Here is a 23002-nt window from a genome sequence, read left to right on the forward strand (position 1 = left end):
AAAAAAACAAAAAAAAAAACAAAAAAAAAACAACATTTACATGTCTTTATTTGGTTGGTTGACAGCAGCAAAATGCTCGCTCTCTCTCTCTCTCTCTCTCTCTCTCTCTCTCTTTCTCTTTCTGGTAAACTGCAAAGCGTAAAATGTTGGAAAACTTAAAGTTACAGATTTACCTCTGACTGTTACAAAGCTCTTACACTGGAGACTCCTTCCATATGTGTTAAATAAACATTATTATAGTACAACAACATATTAAGCCTAAAATAAAATAAAGTAGCCTACATGATAACCCTATATGCACACGATAAGGGGGGAAAATCTTCAAATTCTTTGTTGCAAGCAGATATTTAATAACTATATATATATATATATATATATATATATATATATATATATATATATATATATATATATATATATAAAGATAAATATACATTACATTTGTAATATATCAACCAGTTTATTGTGTCATTAACTCAGTATGCTGTAAATGTTTCACCTAATTGTGTGATATTAAGGCTGTACAGGTTTCTCAGGCGAGACCAAAGACAAACAAATATTTAAAAAATAAAATATAATGAAATCATATGATAAAAACGACGTGTTTCTATGAACACGGGTAAATGAGTGTAAATTTGATCTGGACTTCATATTTGCTTTGCTACAGCACGACAAGTGTCGCAAACTGTCGCTGCGAACAGAAATACGGCAGCGGCTGGTGCACGTGAGGCGGAAGTGAGTGAACGCACTTCTGGAAAGGTTTGCAGTGCGAAAGTTCACTATCGGAGTTTTATTGATTTAAAAATAAGCAACAACAATGTGGGACGCGGCGTTTTTACAGAACAAACTCGACATGGACTTGTCAGAAGAGGAGCGGAGAGGACTGAAGCGGAAAATATCGTTGACAAGGTAAAAGTGTTTCACAGCCGCGTGCGTTTTTAATCCCGTGTGTTCCGGAAACATTCACCCTCTTGCTCTTTTAATGTGTGTTAAACAATATGAGACCTACGACATAAATAATGTGCAGTTAGAGTTATTTAATTTATATGTAAAACTCTGTGACCAAAAAACAACGTGATAGAATTAATGTGTGTGTTTGTAAACATTTTATGGATGCGCAACTGTTCTCTGGTTGCTACGGTGACATGACTGACGTCTCCACTGTCCAATCAGTGACGTGTTTGTGCGATGTACTAGCCAATCCCTGAGCAGGACGGGGGATTAATACCAATGATAATGGAGGAATGACAACACATGAATCCCAAATGTATTTCTTTGTAGTGTATCTTGTTTATTATTATAAACGTATTTTCTGGTATACAAATATTAATTAAATATAAATTTTTAGTTATATATAAGTATCTTCATATGGTGTTTACATCCTTTCTAGAGCACTACATGAGGTTTACACTCTAGTGAATTTTACTCCCTTAATAACAAAATATAAAAAAATTCACAACAAAATAGATAGATATACATTGCATTTGTAATATATCAACTTGTTTATTATTATATAACTATTTTCTTATGTCATTAACTAAATATGCTTTAAACGTTTCACGTTTACGTAAGGCCCCTAGTAGTAATAGTGGTAGTAATAATAACAGTAATAGTAATAGTGCACTTCCATAATAAATAAGGAGCAGGGAGAACTGGAGTAATTAAAAGTTGGAAAGTATTAAAGTAGCTTCATCACCTGCCATTTTTACACACACACACTCCTCCTTCTCCTCCTCCTCCCAGTTCAGGGAAGCATGGTAGCGGCGGCATCGTGTTTGTACATTCTCGGTTGCTTCTCTGCCTAATCCCCTCTAGTCACGATGATGCCGTTTGTTTAGGTGTGTTCTCTTAACTTGCTCTGGGTTCTTCCTGGAACAGGTGTATTGATTGATTCTGAGATCATGTGACACTTTAATTCAAATCATTCGACTGATGACTGCAACCAGAACTAATTTAGACGTTTTACAGTGGTGGGGTGAATACTTTTGGATTTTTTATTTGCAAATAACCGTGCAGACCCCCCCCCCCCCCCAAAAAAAATTGTTCTATTATGGGATGTTTGTGTATATTCATGACACAATCCTAACTTCAGTTCCAATACAAAATGTGGAAAAGAGCAACACTTACGCAAGGCACTGTATACGTTTTTTTTTCCGCTAAACTCTCGGGTCGTTCTGTTCTGTTTCTCTCGCTGATATCCTGCAACATGTTGTGTTTTTTTTTACTCCACAGCTGTGATGTGTGCGAAGCTGAGGAGGCCAAGTACCGCTGTCCCAACTGCCTGAAGTGCTCCTGCAGGTCAGAGAACCCGGAAAAATCCAGACACACAGAAAATAAGAAAAAATAATGATGATAATGTATTTTATATATATATGTATATAAAAAAAATATATATATATATATATATATATATATATATATATATATATATATATATATATTTTTTGCAATTGTAATAATAACTTCTTGTAATACCGATATGGGGATCAAGTCTTTCTCAGTACACCTTTCAGAGATATTCAGAGATGTTATCTTTTTTCAAACATTTAAAAAAATATTTTTTAATTCCAATTTGCAAGCTTGGTTTCGAATTGGAGTAATTTTTCTCGTTTTCTGTTTATTAGATGTTTTAATTTCCAAATAAAATGTATGGTTGGTTATCTGATAGTTGTGAAAGATAAACAGAAACAAACATGAAAAGCACAGGAACAGGTGATGGTCAGGTTAACTGCTAACTGTAATGTAGTGAAATGTCCCCGTGTGCTTGCCGTAGTCTGCCCTGTGTGAAGCAGCACAAGTTCCGCTCAGGGTGCAGCGGCGTTCGGGATCGCACCACCTTCGTCCCTCTGTCTCACTTCAGCGACCTCCACCTGCTCAACGGTAACTGCTCACACCTTCACACTCTGCTTCAATCACAGATCAGACATGCTGTAGCTATATAATGTTTATAAAACATTACAGTATTGTTGTTATAGTAAAAATGGAAGAGCTAATGTTAACAAGCTAACCTCGAACTAGCACTAGTAAAAATCTAACAGCCCGTGTGAGCTAGCATTAGCTCACAGTTAAATTAAAACACAGAGTGTGTATTGCGTAACCTGTCGGAAGAGTAATGGTACGCTGTGTTCTGTGTAGACTACAGGTTTCTGGAGGAGACGGGACGCGTTGCTGAGAGACCCAACAGAGATGCACTGCTACGCACTCGCTCACGCCACAGCTTCCGTGTAAGAGCATGCTGTCCCTCCATCTGTGTGGGTGTGTGTTTTGGTTAGTGTAGTATTTAGAGATTCTCTGCCCCCCCGTTGTTCAGGTGATGCTGCTGTTGAGGAACGCGAGGGCAGCGAAGGTAAATCTGAAGATCCTGCCGAAGTCCTTCAGCCGGCGCAGAGAGAACACGTCCATGTACAACAAAACGTAAGACTCCCACAAAATCACTAACGAAGTTTTTTTTCTCTAATCTGCCCAAAAGTTTTCATCTTAAAGTGGTGAGACCTGAGGCCCCGCCCACACATGGGCAGATCTTTTTAAAAACATCACTTTTAATTCTCGGTGTTAGGAACAAGTCCCCATCCGTGTTATCATCATGTTTCGTAAATATCTCCATGGCAGCATGTTATAGGCTGTTAGTGGAAAAGAAAAACACCAGCAGGGTGAGAAGAAAAAAGAAAGAAGGCAAGAATGAAAAGAAAAAGAAACGTATGAAAGAAAGAATGCGCGAAGGGAAAGAATCGTACAGGATTTCGCAGAGGTGTTTTTGGTTTTTGGATTTTGCTGCGGCTTTTAAAAAATTTTGCGATGAATCTTGCAAAAAAATTTTTTTTTTTTTTTGAGGAAAACTACCCGAATTGGCGAACTCGCAGTTGTACGGAATTGCCTTTCGCAGTCATGTTTGTTGGTAAACGAGACCTTTTCGCTGTACTCGTGTTTGACGGACATGGATCGAAGATGGCTTGACGACGTCACATCACGTGTCTCGACCCGAATCTGCGGAAAATCTGCGGTAATTAAAAAAAATTGCACGCTCCTAAGAGTATTGCGGAGTTCGCTTGATTTCGCAAAATCGCAAAAGAGGGACTGAAGAAAGAAAAAATAAAGAGCGTAAGCAAGAAGGGAAAGACAAAAAAGAAGGAAGAATGGAAAGAAAGAAAAACTAAGGAGTTTTTTTGTTATTATAAATCATCTCAACATCGTGAAGTGTTTTATTCCTCTTATACCACTGTGATTTACAATTACACACAATTACATTTGTAAGGTTTATTAAAGAACGACACGTCATACTTTTTATCGGTTTATAGTTACATTTACTGTTGTGGGATGTCTATGTATCTAGTTCCTGTTCTCACCTACCTTACGGCGGCTATAAACGGTCGTTCCCTCACCAGCCCTCTCTTTATTCTCTCTCTTCGAGTTAATATGACCAAAATAAAAATAAACGTCACAGCTTGTCGTGTTACGGAGAAACCGCAGAGTGAGGAGACGTTTGTGATGGAGGACAGGTTATTCTCCAAGCAATATTTCTATTTTATATGGATATACGGATATATGACGGAACGACGAGACAGACTGGAATAAAACAGATGTACAAATGAGTCAGTTGAGGTGCAGTCTGTTTATTCAGGATGTTCATCGCACTCAGGATGAAGGATTTGTTCTTCTAAATGTTTGACTTGGCGAGGAAGATTTTACAGCAGTGACCTGAAATGAGCGAAACAGGTCCTGGGTGATGAGCAACGTTTCCCGGAATAACTGCGTGTAACGGTTCTTCACTTTACTCTCACACTTCATCATCTCGGAGACTAAGAGAAACGTGTTGGGTTGGTTTTTCTTCTCGTTATTCGTTGGGTACCATGAGAGAGAACAGTTCAGAGAGAACATCATCATAAGATGGAGTGAGAAAGAAAGGTTAAGACGAGATTCAGGCTTGGATCACATGGTGGCACTCTTGTTTAGAAGATAGAAGAACTCTGGGCTTCTGGATCTCACACTCCAGCTTCTCCACAGACGGAGGAACCACCTCAGTTGCCTGCTTTCTGAGCCCTTGCGCTAACAGAGTCTACACCCGGATGTGAGGAGCTCGTAATATCCCAAGTTCTCAGAGCACCAGAACTTCACACAAGGTTCTACGCTTTCGGGAAGAGCCGTAAACATGCTGCTGATGCCTTCAGCACGACACGGTGTGGCACGGTGCTGTAAGGTCTTACAGAAATGACAGCTTTTTGTCAAACGCCCATGTTAGGATGGTAGGACGTCCAAATTCTGGCACGTCGAGTTGTAGAATGTGGATCGTTTTAAAGGATGTAGAGGTAGAACGCTAAGTTATAGAATAGTTTAGCACTGGATTGTTGGGATATAATAAAAACTCTTATGGAGGTACATAATGGTAGAAGATAAAATTCTGGAATTCCCCAAAATCGTATTTCCGGAAAGTAGAATCGAATTCTGCTTTGAAGATCAAGATGTTCAACGTTAGAACACGAATTCCAGCAGCATTGAGGGGCACAATGTTCTTGGAATTCCAGGACGTTATCAAATTGTCCAACATTGGAATATCAAACTGGAATTTCAGAATTCCCGAACATCACTAAGTTGTGCAGTGTTATAATATCAGTTTTTGGCATTTTGAGCTGTGGAACGGGGATTTCAGCGTGAGGGTTCTACAAGGCTCGTGTGACTGTGACTGGAAGTTCTTCCTTCAGTGTGGCCATAGAAACGGAAAACACTCCACACCTCATCAAACAAGTGCAGCAAAGGAGAAAACACAAAGACTGCATTCATGCCTGAAAGTGCAAGTCCCGTCAGTGTTGTGCGTGTGCCTGTGAGTGTGTTTGTTAGCGTGTGTGTGTTACATAAAGTTGTTGTGAAATGCAGACGGACCCACAGATGCTCGGCGGGGAGTGACGCACAGCTGGAGACACACCAGTGATGTCACACACACAAACAAACACACACACACACTTTTTGAGCCTAATAACTCTTTCTCACATAGTGGGTTAGCCATAAATGTTCCGTTTATGCCGGGAACGTTGATCGGACAATTACACGGAGCAGACCGGTGGGGTTCTGATGACATATTTGCACCCCAGTTTGTCCTTTTATACAAAGCCTTATAGCAGCTGGTTTGAATCTGAAACATTGAATAGCAAACCAGCTGTCAGAGATGATGATGAGTGTTTAAAAATGTCTGGAAAGTGTTGAAGCTGTTTAATCAGATTCCAATCCCAGCACAGAGCGGTTAACGCATTATCCAATTCAAGCATAGTGACCAAGCGTTAGCCGGAATTGTTATGGTTAGCCGGTGGGAATTCGGCCGTGTCGCACGACAGGAATGGTGACGATGGTTTTAATAAGAATACGGCCAACAGTCTGGGGCTGAGTTCGCAACTTTGGCACAACTGCCCTCAACTGTTCAAATTGGGCCTGTTGTTGTGTTTTCAGCTTTTATATGACTATCCTCTCTCGACTTTTTGACTAGATTTCTTCTCAGCTTTGGTGCAACTGACTTTGGTCTTCTTCGCTGTCTTCTTGACTTTTGTACGATCATCCTCTCTACTCTTGGTATGACCAGACTCTTGACTCTGACCTGACTGTCCTCTTGTCTTTGGTACAACAGCGGTCTTGACATTGCTATGACTGTCCTGTAGTCTTGACAGTGGTCTTGACATTGTATGACTGTCCTCTTGAGTGTTGGTGTGACTCTGCTTTCGATTCTGGCATGACTGTTTTCTCATCCTTTTACACAGTTGTCCTGATTCTGGTATGATCTTCCTCTTGACTTTGGTATGACCGTTTGGCTACGTCTGTCCTCTCGACTCTGGTGTGACTGTTCTCTCGACTTTAGTACAAAAGTACTCTTGGATTTTGATGTGCTCTCGACTTGTTGCAACTTGGCTCTTAACTTTTGGTATGACTATACTGTAGATTTTGGTCCAACTGTGCTCTCAACTTCTAGCCAGACTGTCCTCTCGAATTCGATTCAGCTGTCATCTTACCTTGTCCTCTTGAATTGTATCTGGTCATCCTCTTTACTTGGTTCTGGCTGTCCTCTCAAATTTTGGTATGACTGTGCTCTTAAATTTTGGTAGCTTTTCATCTCGAATTGGCTCCATCCTTCAACTTGAATTGGATATGGTCATCTTCTTGACCTGGTTCTGGCTGTCCTCTCGAATTTTGCTATGACTGTGCTCTTAAATTTTGGTACAACATTGCCAAACGGTCTCCTCGACTTCCAGTATGACTTTTCTCTCGACGTTGATGCATCCGTCCTCTCAACTTTTGGTATGACTATACTGTAGATTTTGGTGCAGCTGTGCTCTCAGCTTCTGGTAAGACTGTCCTCTCGAGTTTGTTACAGCTCTTGTCTTAGCTTTTCATCTCGAATTGGTTCCATCCTTCAACTTGAATTGGATATGGTCATCTTCTTGACCTGGTTATGGCTGTCCTCTCGATTTTTGGTATGACTGTGCTCTTAAATTTTGGTACAACGTTGCCAAACGGTCTCCTTCTCTTCCGGTATGACGTTTCTCTCGACATTGATGCATCCGTTCCCTCAACTTTTGGTGCGACTGCATTCTTGATGGTTGAACCACTGTCCTTTGAATTGGTACAGCTGTCCTTTACTAGTCTCTGTAATTGTCCTCTACTAGCACAACTTATGTAAGATCATCCTCTCAAATTCTGGTGGAACGGCTCCGTTCTCTTAACTTCAGGGAAATGCACTATCATCACATGTGATAAGAATGGCGGATACTAGATCATGGCTTAGACTTTTCAGAGGAATACAGCCAGAAGTTGCTGACCAGGCAGAAATGGGTTAACATAATTACACTCTCAACCTTTGCTTTGACTGCTTTTGAAACCCCCCCCATACACTGTTCTTTACATTGAACACCAGTAGAAACCAATCACGGTTTTGTTTTATAGGCCGAGCTATTGCAGCTTGCCGTCAGGAACACAGTACTGTCATGTGGCATGAAGCCTCGCCGTGTGGCCAAATCATTGCTTGGACTTTTCAGAAGCCAAAAATGAGTCATTTTTTTTTTTTAAAGGGCAGCCATAACCGCACATGCACAGGGACATGTGCTATTGGATAAAACAAACGAAAGCTTCCCAAAAAAATTCCAAGAAGCTTCATCATTTTCCTAAGTGTTGTCCCAAAATAGCTCTGGCATGTGGAGTGCAGAACCACTTCTCCCAGATCCGCAGCGTGCTAACAGTCATCACGTCTAATGTTCTTAGGTGAAAATCCTCTTCATGCCGAGTGCTAAATGATCTTTTCTTCGGTGGAATGTAGCCAGGATCAGGATTTGGTGTGCACCAGACAGGGAGAGAGAGACATATAGAGGTGTTGGGTGGCTCGCAGCAGGCAGGAAGCAGTTTCACAATGTACTGAGTACATTATATAAAAAGCAGATGTGAGCTGCACAGTGGCTGCAGATGCTTCTACACATAATCTCTCATTCTTTTACTCTCTCGCTCTATTATGGCCCTTTTCCCCCTGACTCCTTTGTTCATGTTTATTCTTTTGTTTAGTGGCTTTTAAAGAATCCTTTGCTTTCTGCAGGATTTAATGTTATCATGTTATATTCTGTAGTGTAGCGTTGCATCTCTTGCATTTCCCTGCAGTCTCTGTGGGTTTTTTTGTATACAGTCCAGGTAAAGATTAGCTAGTACAGAGAGGAAAGTAATACATGTTTACGAGTGTGCAGCATAGGTCCCATCATAGGCCAATAAGAGAACCCTAGCACACAGAGAGACAAAATTGTATTATTCCCACAAAAAACGGTCCTTTTCTTCACAAAGCAACAGGTGTCCCGCCCACTTGTGTCATGTCGACTCGCACGTCAACGTCCACCTAGATAAAAATTGGAAAATATCTGCTAACGCAAGCAAATGGGTTGTGTATTGCATCCTTTCCCTTTCATTGAGTTGCCATTTCCTCCGTTGAATTGTATTTACATTTGGTCTGACTGCCGTATTTACCCGAGAAAGCAGAAGAACAGAAAACAGTTTGAGGTGTCTCCCTCAAATATTTGTCATTTCAACAGGTCAAAAATGGTCAATTCTATGGTTAGACTGCAGATCCTGGTACGTTCAGCTTGTGTGAACTAGCTAATCCTAGCACAACTTATAGGATCAGTGCATTAATACTGTCAGAGCCAGGCCTGCTAGGAAGCTAGTTAGATATTTTGCAGCTTAACTAAAAATATGGTCTTCGTTATTGTTTTAATCTGGACATTATCCCTCATAGGTTTAACAGGTGGGCGAAAATTCCTTCTCCCCTTTAAAATCTAGGGAATATTGTAAAGCTTGTTGGAGATGCCCATACCTGGATATAGTTACTATGGTTCAGTCGGGTTAAATAATAAGTAAATAAATAGGTACACTGTATGGCCAGAAGTTTTTGGACACCTGACCATCACTCCCATATGTGCTTGTTGAACGTCTCGTTCCAGATTTATTCCTGCTTTTATGATATATTGTACTCCAGTCTCTCTTCTAGGAAGGCTTTCCACTAGATTTTGGGGTGTGGCCGTGGGGATTTGTGTTCATTCAGCTACGAGAGCATTAGTGAGGTTGAAATAAGATGCTGATGATGATGATGTGAGGCGGCTCCAGTTCATCCCAAAGTGATGTTCAGTGTGGTTGAGGTCAGGGCTCTGTGCAGGACACTCGAGTTCTTCTACCTTCTTCCAAGCATGTCTTCATGGAGCTCGCTTTGTGCACAGGGTCATCATCATGCTGGAACAGTGTTTGAGCCAGTTTAGTGAACAGTTTAGTGGCAACAGCTTTGGCCGTATAGTACTGTATATAATATTTAAGTATTGTTAGGGTAAAGTAGGAGTGATGTCTCGTCTTGGGGTTTGTAAGCCCAGTCATTATTTATTGCATTACATTACATTACATTTCTCTCTGTCTGTTTTGCTAAATCATTTCGACTCTGTGGTGTAAACCCCACCCTCCCTGCTCGTCATTCAGGAGGCCAGACGGAGCTGCTGCGTGATCGTCGGCAAGCTCGGCAGGAAAATGACATAATTACATAACGGAAAGACGGACGACTCGGGCTCAGCCGTCATGTCATCAGCTTTAAATCATCTAGCTGCTCTTTATTCTCACTCCACTGGGACGTGCAGAGGAACTCGCAGAGCTTTTTAGTCTGTCTCTGCAAAAAAAGTCGAGACATGGACTCAAAGCACATTCTTGTCCTGATATTTATGCTGTCCAAAACTCGCAACTCAATATTTCCAGTTTTTTTGACTAGGGAGAAAAAAAAACCTCCCAAACCAACCTTTCCCTCGACTCAAAAGTGTATGATATGATATATGATGATGATATCAATGCAGAACCATAAAGCACTGCTCTTTTTACTTATTATAGCCGTATTTGTTTTAGATCAATAAACAGACACAGTAGTTGATTAAATCTGTAAAATTGTCCTTCCTGTACAGTTCACTGAAGTCATTGCTTATAGTCATTAATGTTAGCTGGCTACCTCGTTGCTAAATCAAGGCGAGCGTTCAAGGAGGTGGCCATGTTTGTTGCCTCTTTATAGCTTGAATGCCGCAACATCTGATTCCAGCTTCCTGCTTTCGGTGTATTGCTAATCCAGTATACCGCCACAGACACATTTAAATAATGTCACTGTTCAGTCGCATTGAGAAGGTGGAAGAATTTATGGTGGTATTAACCCAAACTCCGCCCTGATTCGAAGGCAATACAAGGACATCTCTTTTCTCAGTTTTTTTCCCCTAAGTGTGGACGGATAGGAATACAGCGTCGCTTGCGTTCTTCTCGGCAACATCTGCGAAGGCGTGAACTGTAACTTCAGCTCTTCGCTTCCACGTCCCCAAATGAGACGCTTCCAAAGATGAAGGCCGCAGTGTCCTACACTTTAATATTGTAACCCGTTGTAAAAACTAGCCGGTTGTCCAAAAGCAACGTCGCCTTGGCACTGTTTATGCATTGTGTAATGATGGTTTCTTGGTGTTCTTGTGTGATTTGGAAGAGGTTAGGGATCATTGCGTCCTGCACTAATATCACTGTGCGGTTGTGTACAGTGTCTTTTGCGGTCAGCGTGTCCTTCAGCAGGATCATAACGTCCCCGTTTCTTGGACAAGCGTACAAACCCACACACACATTTATTTTCAAGGTTTGGCCTTGATGCTTTGGATGAAGGTTTTGCTTTTTGTGTATTTATCGGAGGAATGAAATTAGCCAGAGATCATTACCGATGCGCTGTATATTCGTTCGAGTTTTTTCCCCCCCTTACTCTTCATCGTTCCATCTTTCCTCAGCCTCGGTCACTAAACCTCACTATCCACACAGCAAAGTGTTTGAAACATCTTTTACCAAAATGGAGTGGTGGGAATGAAACCTCTGTGCTTTACGTCCGTAGCTTGGGGAAGTTTTTAGCATCTTTGGTAGGGTGTGGATCAGCCACGAGGGTTTGGGATCTGTTTCAGTGTGAATGTAGTGAAAACGTGTACTCGTTCTTGATTTATGAATGGCTATATGAAGCCATTTTTGGTTGAGGATCTACACTTTCAATCCAAAATCAGTTTTATGTGGTATCTACAGAGATTTAAGGCTTAAACCTTGGCTTCCCTGGACCTCTACATCTACAACAATCACAGGAGCTGAACGTCTTGTCAATCATTGTCCAAGCAACACTCGATACCCTAATACAACCAGAACGGTCAGAACTCCTGTGCTCGACAACGCTAGCGCAGACGAGAACTCGTCCCCACCCACTGTTACTCGTTGTTTTGCCGTTATTGTGTCATGTTTGCGGTTGTGGGACGGAAAATCTAGTTACGATATCGATGTTTGTTGCTCTGAGTCACATTTCAGACAGTTGCTTTTACTGGCATCTTTATCGTGTTTTGCCAGCTTCCTGTCTCGGGCATAAGTCTGTGCTTGGACGAGCGCTTTCACAACCCAAGTTATGAAAAATCTCCTTTTATAGATTTTCCCGGTTCATTAGGTAGCTCGACTAATCAGTTTGAATCCCTCCAGTCTTTAACAGCCGCCTGTTTGAAGCTGGAAGGTTTGATGTTATTTTATAAAGTCTCCACTCATAACATACCCAACATTCAGCCTTTTATTTCAACCCTGAAAATATTTGAGCGATGGAGTGGTTCTGCGTCCTCACCTGGCCCTCCGATGCCCGCCAGCATCTTTCTGCCAAACCTCTTTTTCCATTCGATGGGAGGGGGAGGGGGGGGCATACTTTCCACTCGACACCGGCTCAGAACAATGCCGTTTCACCTTCGCGAGTAGGCTAGCTCCAACACACACTCACACACCTTTACCCTGGAGTCACAGCCAAGCCTGAACACAGTCATAAATCCCAGAGGAATGCTGGAATACCTCCACACATCCACGGGGGGAATCCCTGCCCACTCAGTGTTTGATCTAAAACATTTTTAAAAAAATTTCTCATAACTGTTTCCATGACCTTCTACTTTTATATTTCTTCATTTGGTGCATGTTTTTAAAGTCTAAACACAGAGGTGATAAAATGGCAGGTGTTGGAACATTCACCCCTGACTGGTTTTTAATTAACTTAACGTTGAACTTATGCACCCAGTGTTCAGTTACCGTGTTCGTCTCCAGGTTCTTCATCAGGTCTTATCTAAACAATAAATCACTTCAGAGTGTAACACCAAACAGAGTTACTGTTGATTATTTTCCTCTGATTGTCTTATTCTTCTTATAGCCAACCAAAGCAGTTCGAAGTGAAATTTCGCGTTTATTTTCCCCCCAAATTTTTTCGATTCCATTGAAGTCAGATGTGGGATGATATCGGTGTATTTTGATCTGTGATGATAAGAGAGCGGATCCCTGCAGGGACTTGGGACGGAATCCAGTTCACTGTTCCTGAGCAGTCGTGGTTTTTAAATGTTTTTTTAAAACTAAGCGCTTTGTACTTGTTCCAGTTCCTGTCTTTCTTAGCATGGGTAATGTCTGAAAACGGTTCTCTGTACCGCAGGTGAGCAATGATTTCAAGAAGGAGGAATTACGCTCGAATACACACACGGCTCTCGTTGGTATAGAGAACAACAACTTGAGTTTTATCAACATTCTTCCTACATTACCCACAATGCTGTTCTACTGCGTTCAGGGACTTTGACTCACCGACGTCTACGCTGGGTTTCTCGTTAATAAGACGCCAGAAACATGGAACGTTGGAGAGAAATGAAGATCTCGCGGTTCAGTTTTGCTTTTAGGCTCTAACAGCAAAACCTGATCATCACTTACGTACAAGATGTTGGATTTTTTATTTTTTATTTGTTTTTTTTTTCTCCTGTTAAACTCCATAGTAACTGAGCTAGAAATAATCAATACATATGTATATTTAATGTGTCTCAGCATGGAGGTTTCATTAGTAAATGCGTTGTGCCAGTGTTTATTCATGAACATTACAGGTTCACCAGTGAGTTTTATTTTTTAGAGATATTATATGGCATATTACATTATATGCTCATTAAACGATCACAAAGCGATGAAACGATTCCGTGTCACTCCTCCTTTTGTCCTCTAGAGAGAGGAAGCTGTACTGGCACCTGAAGCTCATCTTCCCTCAGAGCGATGCGGAATACTCCACCAGGTACGACACGACCTCTGACGCTTTCGCACGTCGCTCTCTCTCTCTCTCTCTCTCTCTCTCTCTCTCTCTCTCTCTCTCTCTCACCCTCACTCTCTCTCGATCACTCCGTCACCCTCTGGTCCGCTCTTTTCACGAGGTCTAATCTAATCGGATCCAGAGGTTTCGTTTTATTTTTAAGAATAACGTCCGTAGATGATCATTACGCTTTTTTTGTCTTGTTTAAAGCGGTTCTAGCTGATCTGCAAATACTTCACTACAAGAGTCAGTCACGGCTTTGCGGTTTGTTTTCCTTGCAGAGTTCCAGAAGACCGAGTTCTCGAGAAGATCCTGAGCGACTACGTCCACCCGACTGAATCGGATCCGGTCAAACGGCAGAAGTAAGATCCCCAGAAGTGACTCTGCAGAAGTGGTTAAATTTTAATTGAAGATAAATTAGATATTGATGTGGATCAACAATTTAAAGAAAAATTATTAGATAACAGAAAAACCTACAAAACACGGTAAACTTTGTTGCATAGAACTCATTTGCATGTTTGAACCTGATTGGCTGTTATATTTTGTGATGCATGAATACTTGCCTGTTCAACACTGACACAGGTTTTCCGGTGGCATTTTTAACGTCGTAAAGGTTTTATTGTGGACTTTATATGATGTCATGCTTGCTGATGTGGTTCGTGCTGAATTATGGAGCTTAAAACAGTCGTAGCTTCATTTTTTAGTACACAAATAACATTTCTGAGGCACTCCATGTCCCTAATTTAGCTACAGCTATAAACCTCCCTTGGTTAAACCTCATAACTCCAGTTTTTAAAAAAAAACACGTGTCTGATTGACAGGATTTGGAACGAGCACACACCTCCTGTCATCGCTCCTGTGTATGTGTGAATCTTCAGCCCTCTCTGCGGTTAATGAAGAGACAAATATAGCTCGGAGACGGGTTTAGCGCTCCTGCAGAAGCCATCAGCTCGAACTTTCCAGTCCAAACCACAAACTTTCTATTCGCGAGAGCGCCGCGCACGTACCGTACCCGTACGAGATTACCCAGTCTCAGCCTGTCGGTAGCCTCCCGCTGTTCCACCTGTCCACCAGGGGTTCTCTGGTACCTCGAGATTCCTCCAGAACCACTCATCAGGAAAGGGCTCGGGACGGAGCGTCTCAGGTGGCCGGAGCGAGGGATGTGATTGAGGACAGATGGATGAAGCTGGGGCTGATGGAGGAGAGAAGTGATGAGGAAGTGTGTTCATACCTCTCTCGCTTTATCCGTCTGCCTTCGGGTTCTCGCTTAACACCCGAGTCTTTATTTCTCCCTGTGTTTTCCTACTTATGATGATGTGATTATCTTTTTTTGTAGACAGTAAAGTTTCACAGTTTGCTTTGCTGGCAGTTTGTTAACAAACCCAGATATCGTAATGCATATCATTTATCATAGACAGCCTTTCTCTCTCGTTTCTCTTTTTTTCCTCTCTCCATTTCACCATTCCTGTTTCCCTTTTCCTCCTACTCCGGAGTGTGATTGTGACATGACCTGACACCAAACTTTGTACCAGGGAAGAAGACGATGATTAACCAAACGCCACCAGATGCTAAACCGGTGTCTATAGGCTTTCCCCGTCTTCTTGGTGGACACTAGTGTTGTCGCTCCTATCCCGAAACACCAGACCTATTTTGGCCGAGGAACGTTCGTTTTTTTTGGTCAAAATGTTCTCTTAAAACCACGCGGCTGTGTTTTTGTTTGCTCTGGCATGAGAACAGTCGAGCCTCCTTTTTTTTTTTTATTCAGTGCACGCTGGTTATTTTTAACCGCCATTCTTCATGCAGGTCTTGTCCTGAACTCTCATATTTGATTCATCATAAGCACATGGTTCTGAAAACCATGTTCCTGGAGCGGGTTATGGGATGTAATTACATTGTTCCAGCTTCAGCTCATAAATAAACGCAGTCACTGATCCTAGATCGTGTTTTCAGCCGAGTCGATTTACATATTTATTTATTTCTTTTGCAGCTTGAAGACGTATGTTCTCACTCCCCTCGATCAGCTCAGCGTGTTTATGAAGTCTGAGCAGAGGCTGCCAAACTCTCTGAAGTAAGTAAACCTTACAGGCATATGGAATAATCTGGAAATATGCAAAGATGGAGATACCGGTTAAGATGAACATCAGCGTGAGCAATCAGTCACAGCATCGATCGCCAGACAGTCTTTTCGTTTATGTTTTTTTCATCTTAACGTACAGCTTAGCATATAATAATGGTTTTCATTACACAGTAAACAACAGATTACTGCTATCAGAAAAAAGGTCATTTTCCTATAACTGTACATCCAGAAGCGTGTTTTATTCCTCTCGTACCGCAGCAATCTGTGAGGAAACTTCGTTCAATCGATACATCGTACTTTTTATGTTACAGCCGCTATAAACAGTCTTTCTTTTACGTTAGTAAGATGGAAAATTGCAGCTCGACACACGCGCATAACGGGATGTTCAGTCGGAAATACTCCCCAGTTTGTCCCGGGCATTTTGAGTTCACCGACAGCCCTAGCTAATGTGGGGTAAATTAATTGGCACCGTATAACGAAGTTCAATTTGATCAGCCAATCACAAACCTAAACTCCACAAATGGGATGGTTTACCCAGGAATTCCAGACAGAATTTTCCCAGACGTCCCAAGTGGACCTAGCCAAAATAAATACCCTGGAACCTCTGTGTAAAATTTTGTGCCATTTTTAACTCTGGTGTTAAACGGGAGCTGCCGAGTGTAGGCACGGATCAGATCCCGAACCTGCTCGGATCCACATGGCCATGTTTTGGTTCGGTCTAGAAGGAGAAAAACAAAGCCCTGGTTTTATTCCGAGTTATTTTTAAGCCATCTCTTGTTCCACAGAAGGGCACTCTGTGTTTATTTATTTATTTTTTGCACTGGCTGCGTTTGGGCAGTGACTGACAGCTGGTTACCATGGTGACAACATTGGCTCCACCCCTTCCACCAACAATAATGGGTCCGTAGGTTCAGCATCAGCCCACGGTGTTCAAAGTAACTCGAGTGTAATAACAGGAAATTGGCGGAAAGCATGCTAGTGCTCATTCCAAACACATGTACAGTGTCCGTCCGTCCGTCCCCCCCCCCTTGTTATCCTCGCATGTTTCCTCGTTTTTGGAGGCCAGCGACTGCAGGGGGCGTGCTCCAGAGTGCTCGTCCTGCTGCTGTCAGGGGTTTAAGCGTTAAGTACGACACTAATGAAAGAGAGAGCTGTTGAAAATAATGCTGTCAGGGGTAGAGGATTTACAGTGTACACACACACACACACACACACACACACACACACACGTGCGCACACATCCCCCTCAGGACATGGTCTTTATTACTTCAGCAGTTTGATTATGACAGCTGCCCGAACAGATCGGTGCCAGAGTATCGTTAGCTCACGTCAAGGCCTACGTCAGTGATTAAGACTCGGTGCACTGAGTACAGAGAGAGGAATGAGCGAGGGATTTGTAAGTGGAGTGACAGGGAGGAAGAATGAAGAATGCTGATGTAGCTGGCAGGAAGAATGATAAGGAAGAGGAGGAGGAGGTCGTGATGTTCAGCTGGTGGCTTTGTGACGAAGACGTGCGTTTCTGTGGCGTACGGGAATGACTCGGCACAACACTTGTGGGCTGATGCACGCTGGTAAACAGGGTCTCGTTTATTTTTTTGTATTTAATCAACAATAAACAACATGAACAAACGAGTCAGCAGGATCATCCGTGACCCGTCCGACACGTCTTACCGGATCTGCAGCAGCTTCTTTTCCCAACCGGTCAGGTTCCCCAGTTCCCCCAGTCACCCGCCCGCAAATACATCACTCAGTTTTACTGAAGCAGCTGAACATAAAGTTTATATCAGGCGCTGTTGAATTCTGGATGGTGATTGGTCAGAAGGTGTTGATTAGTTTACTATAACGGCAGCTCTGACAGGAGTGCTGCTGAAGAACCGCCGTTCTGATACGTTATCGTTTCTATGGTAGTGGCACAACGAGGAATAGAACACTTGGGGACATGCTGTTATAGGAAAATAATCAACTTCAGGTTGGTAACAGTAACTCCTCCATCACATGAACACACTTTTTTTTCCACAATGTTAAATGTTAGGAATGTGTCATTCTTTATACAGTTAAAAACTTGCTGTGGTATATGAGACAAAAACTTGGACATCTATGGCTACAAAAGCTGCAAATCAAACGTCTTTTTTTTTTTTGTTTAAAACTTATGTCTTTGTTAATATGACGTTAGCGGCTAGCTCGTCAGCAGGAGCGGCTCGGCGTGAAGCAGTCATCGGCGTTTGAATAGCGAGCCGTGAAAAATAAACATTGGTGGTACTGTGTTTAGTTTTATTTTCCTCTGAAACATGTCGAACCAGCACGCGAGTCCTCAGCTGTCTACATCATTTCGAGAGAATAGCGCTGCGCCACGCCACACCTCCTGTTCTCTTTCTCACAGATACCCTGAACCTGTTCGACGCTCTCTCGGCAAGTTACGGATCTGATTCGCGGCTTTACGTTGGGTCACGCCGGGTCAAGCCTGAACAGAATCTGCTCTGTAAATGGCCAGAACTACAAAGATCCTGCCATGTTCTCACACACATACACACACTGACTTTTAGCTGACATGTAGCATGCTCTTACTGGAAGAGCGTATAGAGGTCATAAGTTCTCTCACTACACACGGCTTTGTTTGTTTACTGTGTGGTTGATTTTCCATTTCTTTCTTTCTTTCTTTTCTCTGAAAGTTTGTGCGCTCTCAGTCTCAGAGCTGAAGTACAGCTGGCCTTCCTCACACACACACACACACACACAGAGAGAGAGAGAGAGAGAGAGAAATACAGCAGAGATGGTGAAAAAAAAAGTGTGTGTGTGTATATATATATATATATATGTGTGTGTGTGTGTGTGTGTGTGTGTGTGTATTTTTATACTTTTTTTTATACATTTTTTATTTTTATTTTATCTAAAGACAGATCCTGCTAAACGCCCGTTTTCCACCAGCACAGACGCACCACAGCGTTCAGGCAGCGTTCCCTGGCCCAGGGAGAACATAGCTGTGGTCACGGGCTCGCTAACACACCGACGCACCCACGCTGAATGCCAGCCGTGTCCTGGCAGCACTTTTAAACGATCACTTTATCGCTGCTGTTTTCCAGAAGTTTGAACGTTCTTATGAATGCTGGAGCTTGTAACGGTGGGGAAGTCTCCGAACAGCCATTCGCTCCGGGCACTGGGAGCTGTTTACAGAACCACCGGTTCAAGAGACACGAACCGTTACGCAGTTATGCCATGTTGCTGAACGGCTTACAAATAATAACCATTGAGGATCTGGCTTTAAGTTCATACTTTACTGTCAATAGCAACTCCTCCGGCATTCGTACGCAGCTCAGAGGAAGACGGAGTGGAGATGCATCCTTTTATCACTTTTATTTTGTTATTATTGCTTTTAGATAATTGCAGATGAACTAAACAACAACCTGGATTTCAGTTTGATGCAGTGGAACAAATCGCTTACCACAAATGACCGCTCTTTGAGTTCGAACCATAGTGTTTGTTGGCCTGTTTTTGTTTTTGTTAGTTTTTTCTTCTGACGACAGACTGTGCTCTGAAGCTCATCCCTGGGCTGTTCATCTGCGTGGAGAGAACCATGTTCTCTCTTTATCTAGCACTAAATTTTCCCAGTTCAACTCTATTTATTTGTTTCTTTTTTTTGTTTATTTATTTATTTTTTGAAATGAATGACTGGCTTGTCAAGGCACCAAAATGGCATATCTGTTGATTTAATCTTTTATTTTTCCTATAACAGCACAGCCCAAAGTCTTTTTTTCCGCTTGCACTACAGCAACGTTTCAGTGATTTACATTTTAAAAAAGAATTCATTAAATAACGACGTCAACAAGGGCATAGCTTAAGTTTAAAAATTCATCAATCACCGTTAACCTTTTTTCTTCAAAAATACCAGCTTTCATTACAAAATAGGTAAGGACTAAAACACTGGGGACGTTCTGTTGCAGTAAAATAATCAAGGACAGGGTGTTTTGGGCCAGCACAGTTACTGTTACTACTCTGAAGTTGATTATTTTCCAATAACAGCATCCCAGAGTGTTTTATTCTTTTTACACCACAGCGGTTTGATCATTTTCTATTCATTAAACATTGACACACCGTATTTTATTTATCTATTTATATTAACCCCAGAACAAATCAGTTTCTGTTCTGACTTGCATAAGAGCCGCTATAAATTTATTCCCTCACCAGAATCTCTCTCTCTCTCTTTCTCACACACACACAAAGTTAAAAAGACAAAAAAAACACGACTGACTCCTGTTCTGAAGAAGTTCTGACACTGGAGACTCCTTCCAAAAAAACAGCTTCACCAGACCAACATGTACAAACGGTTCAAGTGTGATTTGCAGCTGCACTACTGCCAGAGCTGCTGTTCTAGAAAATTAATCATCGCCTTCTGACCAATCAGAATTCAGTAGTGATCTGGTGTAAGTTAGACCTTCATAACGAGTGGGAAAGTTCAGTAGCTGATTTGGGAACCAAAACTGGACAAATTCTTAAGCAAAAGAAGGAGAAGATGAATCGATTGATTGGTTTGAGTTGTTGTTGTACTGATTCTGGTCAAACCCTGGACTTCACTTTCTTCTCCGTTCTCTGTTGGTTTCTTTTTGCAGCTACCATGAGCTGGACTTGAAGAAAAGTCTCAGAGAGAACCTGGCATTCAAAATGGTGGTGGAGTACCCCGAGCTCCACGTGGTTGTAAAAGGACATTGTGAGGAATACCGCACTCGCATCCCAGGTAAAGCTCAAACCCCACGTGCGCTCATGTGCTCTCAGCCGGCGTTTGTTCCGTCTTTCATCCCCACATTACTCAACGAAATGTCAACTAAACACACTCCCGATGCTCTCAGGAGACGGATCCTGGCACCGCCGATGGGCTAAAAAGTGTCCTCGTCCAAACACCCGCTTCTTGTCAGGCGCTGACACAATCCAGGCCTTATTCCTGACTGGAAACAGGACTTGCGTAATTCAGTGGCCATATTAAGCTGTTAATTTCTCCATTAGCCAGGCTCAGTCAACGAGGACAATACACCATGCAGGGAGATAACGCAGCACGATGCTCTTTCTCTTAGAGCGCTGAGTGTGAGGGGGCGAGGAAGAGGACGCAGTGTGAGGTTGTAATGAAGACGAGTCTCACGTCTTCACGATTGAGTTTTCCAGACAATGTCTGCAGTAACACTCTGGTTCAAGATGTGATCTCGGTGAGAAAGTGATTCAACTCCGAATCGACTCCGAATCAAACGTGCTGTGTGGTTGTTGTTTTTATTGGGGGGGTGATATTTTAAACTAGTTATTTACATAATTCCGTCATCATTTCTTTCTTGATCACCGGCTCCATGTTCTCCGTACGTGGCTTTGATGTTTTTTGTTGTTCTTCTTCTTCTGGTTTTTTATTGGTTTAAATATGTACAGTGAGAAACAAACCCAGATATGCTCCCGGTCTCATTGTCCAACTCAAATGTGATTTGTGTTTGTTCCAGACAGAGGCATCATCTCATCACGTCCGTCTTCCTCTTCAGAAGCTCAGGGAGCTCCGGAGAGCCACACGGCAAGAACAGAAAAGGAAACAATGGCAGAATCGGAGCTGGAGGAGGGAGAGATCCAAAGCGAGGATGAGGAGGATAATAATCTAAACAAAACATTGAACGAACCTCCACATCCTCTAAATGATGACGATGATGATCTTAAAAATACAGCAGGCTCAGAGTGTCATCTTCCTCCTCCTTCAAGCGATAATATTGATGAGGATGTTGAAGGTCATCTTGGTGACCTTGAAAGTCCTGCTGTCCAGAATGCAATGCGTCTTTCTTCCTGCCTTGATGATGTCACCAAACAGAAGAGTGATTCCCTGGAAGCAGATGTTGCTCCTCTTCCTCCTCCTCCTCCTTCAAGCGATAACATTGATGATGTTGAAGGTCATCTTGGTGACCTTGAAAGTCCTGCTGTCCAGAATGCAGTGCATATTTCTTTATGCCTTGATGATGTCACCAAACAGAAGAGTGATTCCATGGAAGCAGATGTTGCTCCTCTTCCTCCTCCTGATGGTGGAACATGAAAGGATGACACTGCGATGGAAATGATTGAAAAAAAAATCTATGCTTTGTATGTTTCGCTTACTGAGGAGTCAATAATCACAAATTCATTGTCGTTATTTAGGACAAAGATCAGGTTCTTATTGTAAAATAATCAGCGACAAGTTGGTGAGGAGGCGGAGTTACCGTTACCGCTCCACAGGTGATTATTTATCAATAATCGCACGTCCTGAAGGGTTTTATTCCTCTTTATTACAATGCTTACAATTTTTTTGTTTTATTAGAAGAACGATGAATCATAGTTTTTTTTATCTGTTTATAGTTGCTTTGACTGTTTTGGAACATCCATGAAACAAGTTAGTTCCTGTTCTCACTTGCATTATAGCAGGATCAGTATTTTCTTAGCATGTTCTATAAAAGTTATACGTAAGTAATAAAAAGCGCAGGTTTTTTTTAGTAAATGTGTAGAAGACTCTGTCATTTCTGTGATATGAGATTTTAATATTAAAAAAAAGGGTGTGTCTCAAGCTCTGGTGTGTGTGTGTGTGTGTGTGTGTGTGTGTGGCAGGCATTTTGTTTTGCTTGTTTTATTTGTAAGTAAGAAAAGTACTGTCTGTGTGTATCGCTGTTGTTGTTCCTCACTAGTGAAGTGTGTGTATGTGTACAGTTTACAAGCTGTCATTACTCCTACTGACATTTCTGCTGGTACGCGTGTGTGTTTGTATGTGTGTGTTATGTTTGTGTGTGTGTTGGAACTGCTCTAGGCCCCTGCTGTGGTGTGTGTAAGTGTTTGTTCTTAACACCTGTAGGCATGTGTTCACTGTAGTTGTGGTTTTCCAGACAGACGCCCTTCATCAGCGGCTCTTTGATGCCTGAACGCGATGGTGCGTTTTCCATCCTCCCGCTGGGACGGGAGCCGATGACCTCATGGCTCACCGCTGTGCTTCCCTTTTATTGCAGTGTGAAAGCGCGACCTGTTGCTGTGTGCGTCCGTCTGTCTGTCTGTTTAATCGAGAGGTCTAGAAGTAATTTGTCTCTCACTTCCTGACTGCCTCTTCATGTCTTTTTCTCTGAGCAGATTTGTCCTGTGACCTTTTGCGGTAATGCGAACGGCCTTGAACTGTTCAAACCGAAAGATTTAATGAAACCTTCAAATCCCAGCGAGGGATCGTCCAACAACTCCGTAGCCGCTCCAGAATTTGGCTCGGAGTTTCCTAACAGCAGGCGTGAGTAACGACTGGGGCTTTAAAGCTCTAAATGTGTGTACGTCATGTTTCGGGC

At 42.2% G+C, this 23002-nt stretch overlaps 1 protein-coding gene across 3 annotated transcripts; it reads left to right on the plus strand.

Annotated features, from left to right (window-relative positions):
- Window positions 1-712: 712 nt before the first annotated feature.
- Window positions 713-22161, plus strand: znhit6 (zinc finger HIT-type containing 6). 3 transcript variants are annotated; one of them, XR_008387947.1, is made up of 11 exons: window positions 713-909; window positions 2233-2298; window positions 2774-2880; window positions 3136-3224; window positions 3311-3414; window positions 13541-13606; window positions 13903-13983; window positions 15609-15689; window positions 20303-20427; window positions 20694-20890; window positions 21170-21307. XR_008387947.1 is itself a non-coding variant. In XM_053643733.1 (10 exons), the coding sequence occupies exons 1-10, from the start codon at window positions 818-820 to the stop codon at window positions 21742-21744; spliced, it is 1386 nt and encodes a 461-aa protein (XP_053499708.1). In that variant the 5' UTR covers window positions 713-817; the 3' UTR covers window positions 21745-22161. The 3 variants fall into 3 exon arrangements, 1 of the variants encoding a protein (XP_053499708.1); XR_008387948.1 differs by having other exon boundaries at window positions 20762-20890; XM_053643733.1 differs by lacking the exon at window positions 20694-20890 and having other exon boundaries at window positions 21170-22161.
- The last annotated feature ends 841 nt before the right edge of the window (window positions 22162-23002 follow it).

This window comes from Ictalurus furcatus, chromosome 15 (assembly GCF_023375685.1).
Source record: "Ictalurus furcatus strain D&B chromosome 15, Billie_1.0, whole genome shotgun sequence".
Classification (NCBI taxonomy): domain Eukaryota; kingdom Metazoa; phylum Chordata; class Actinopteri; order Siluriformes; family Ictaluridae; genus Ictalurus; species Ictalurus furcatus.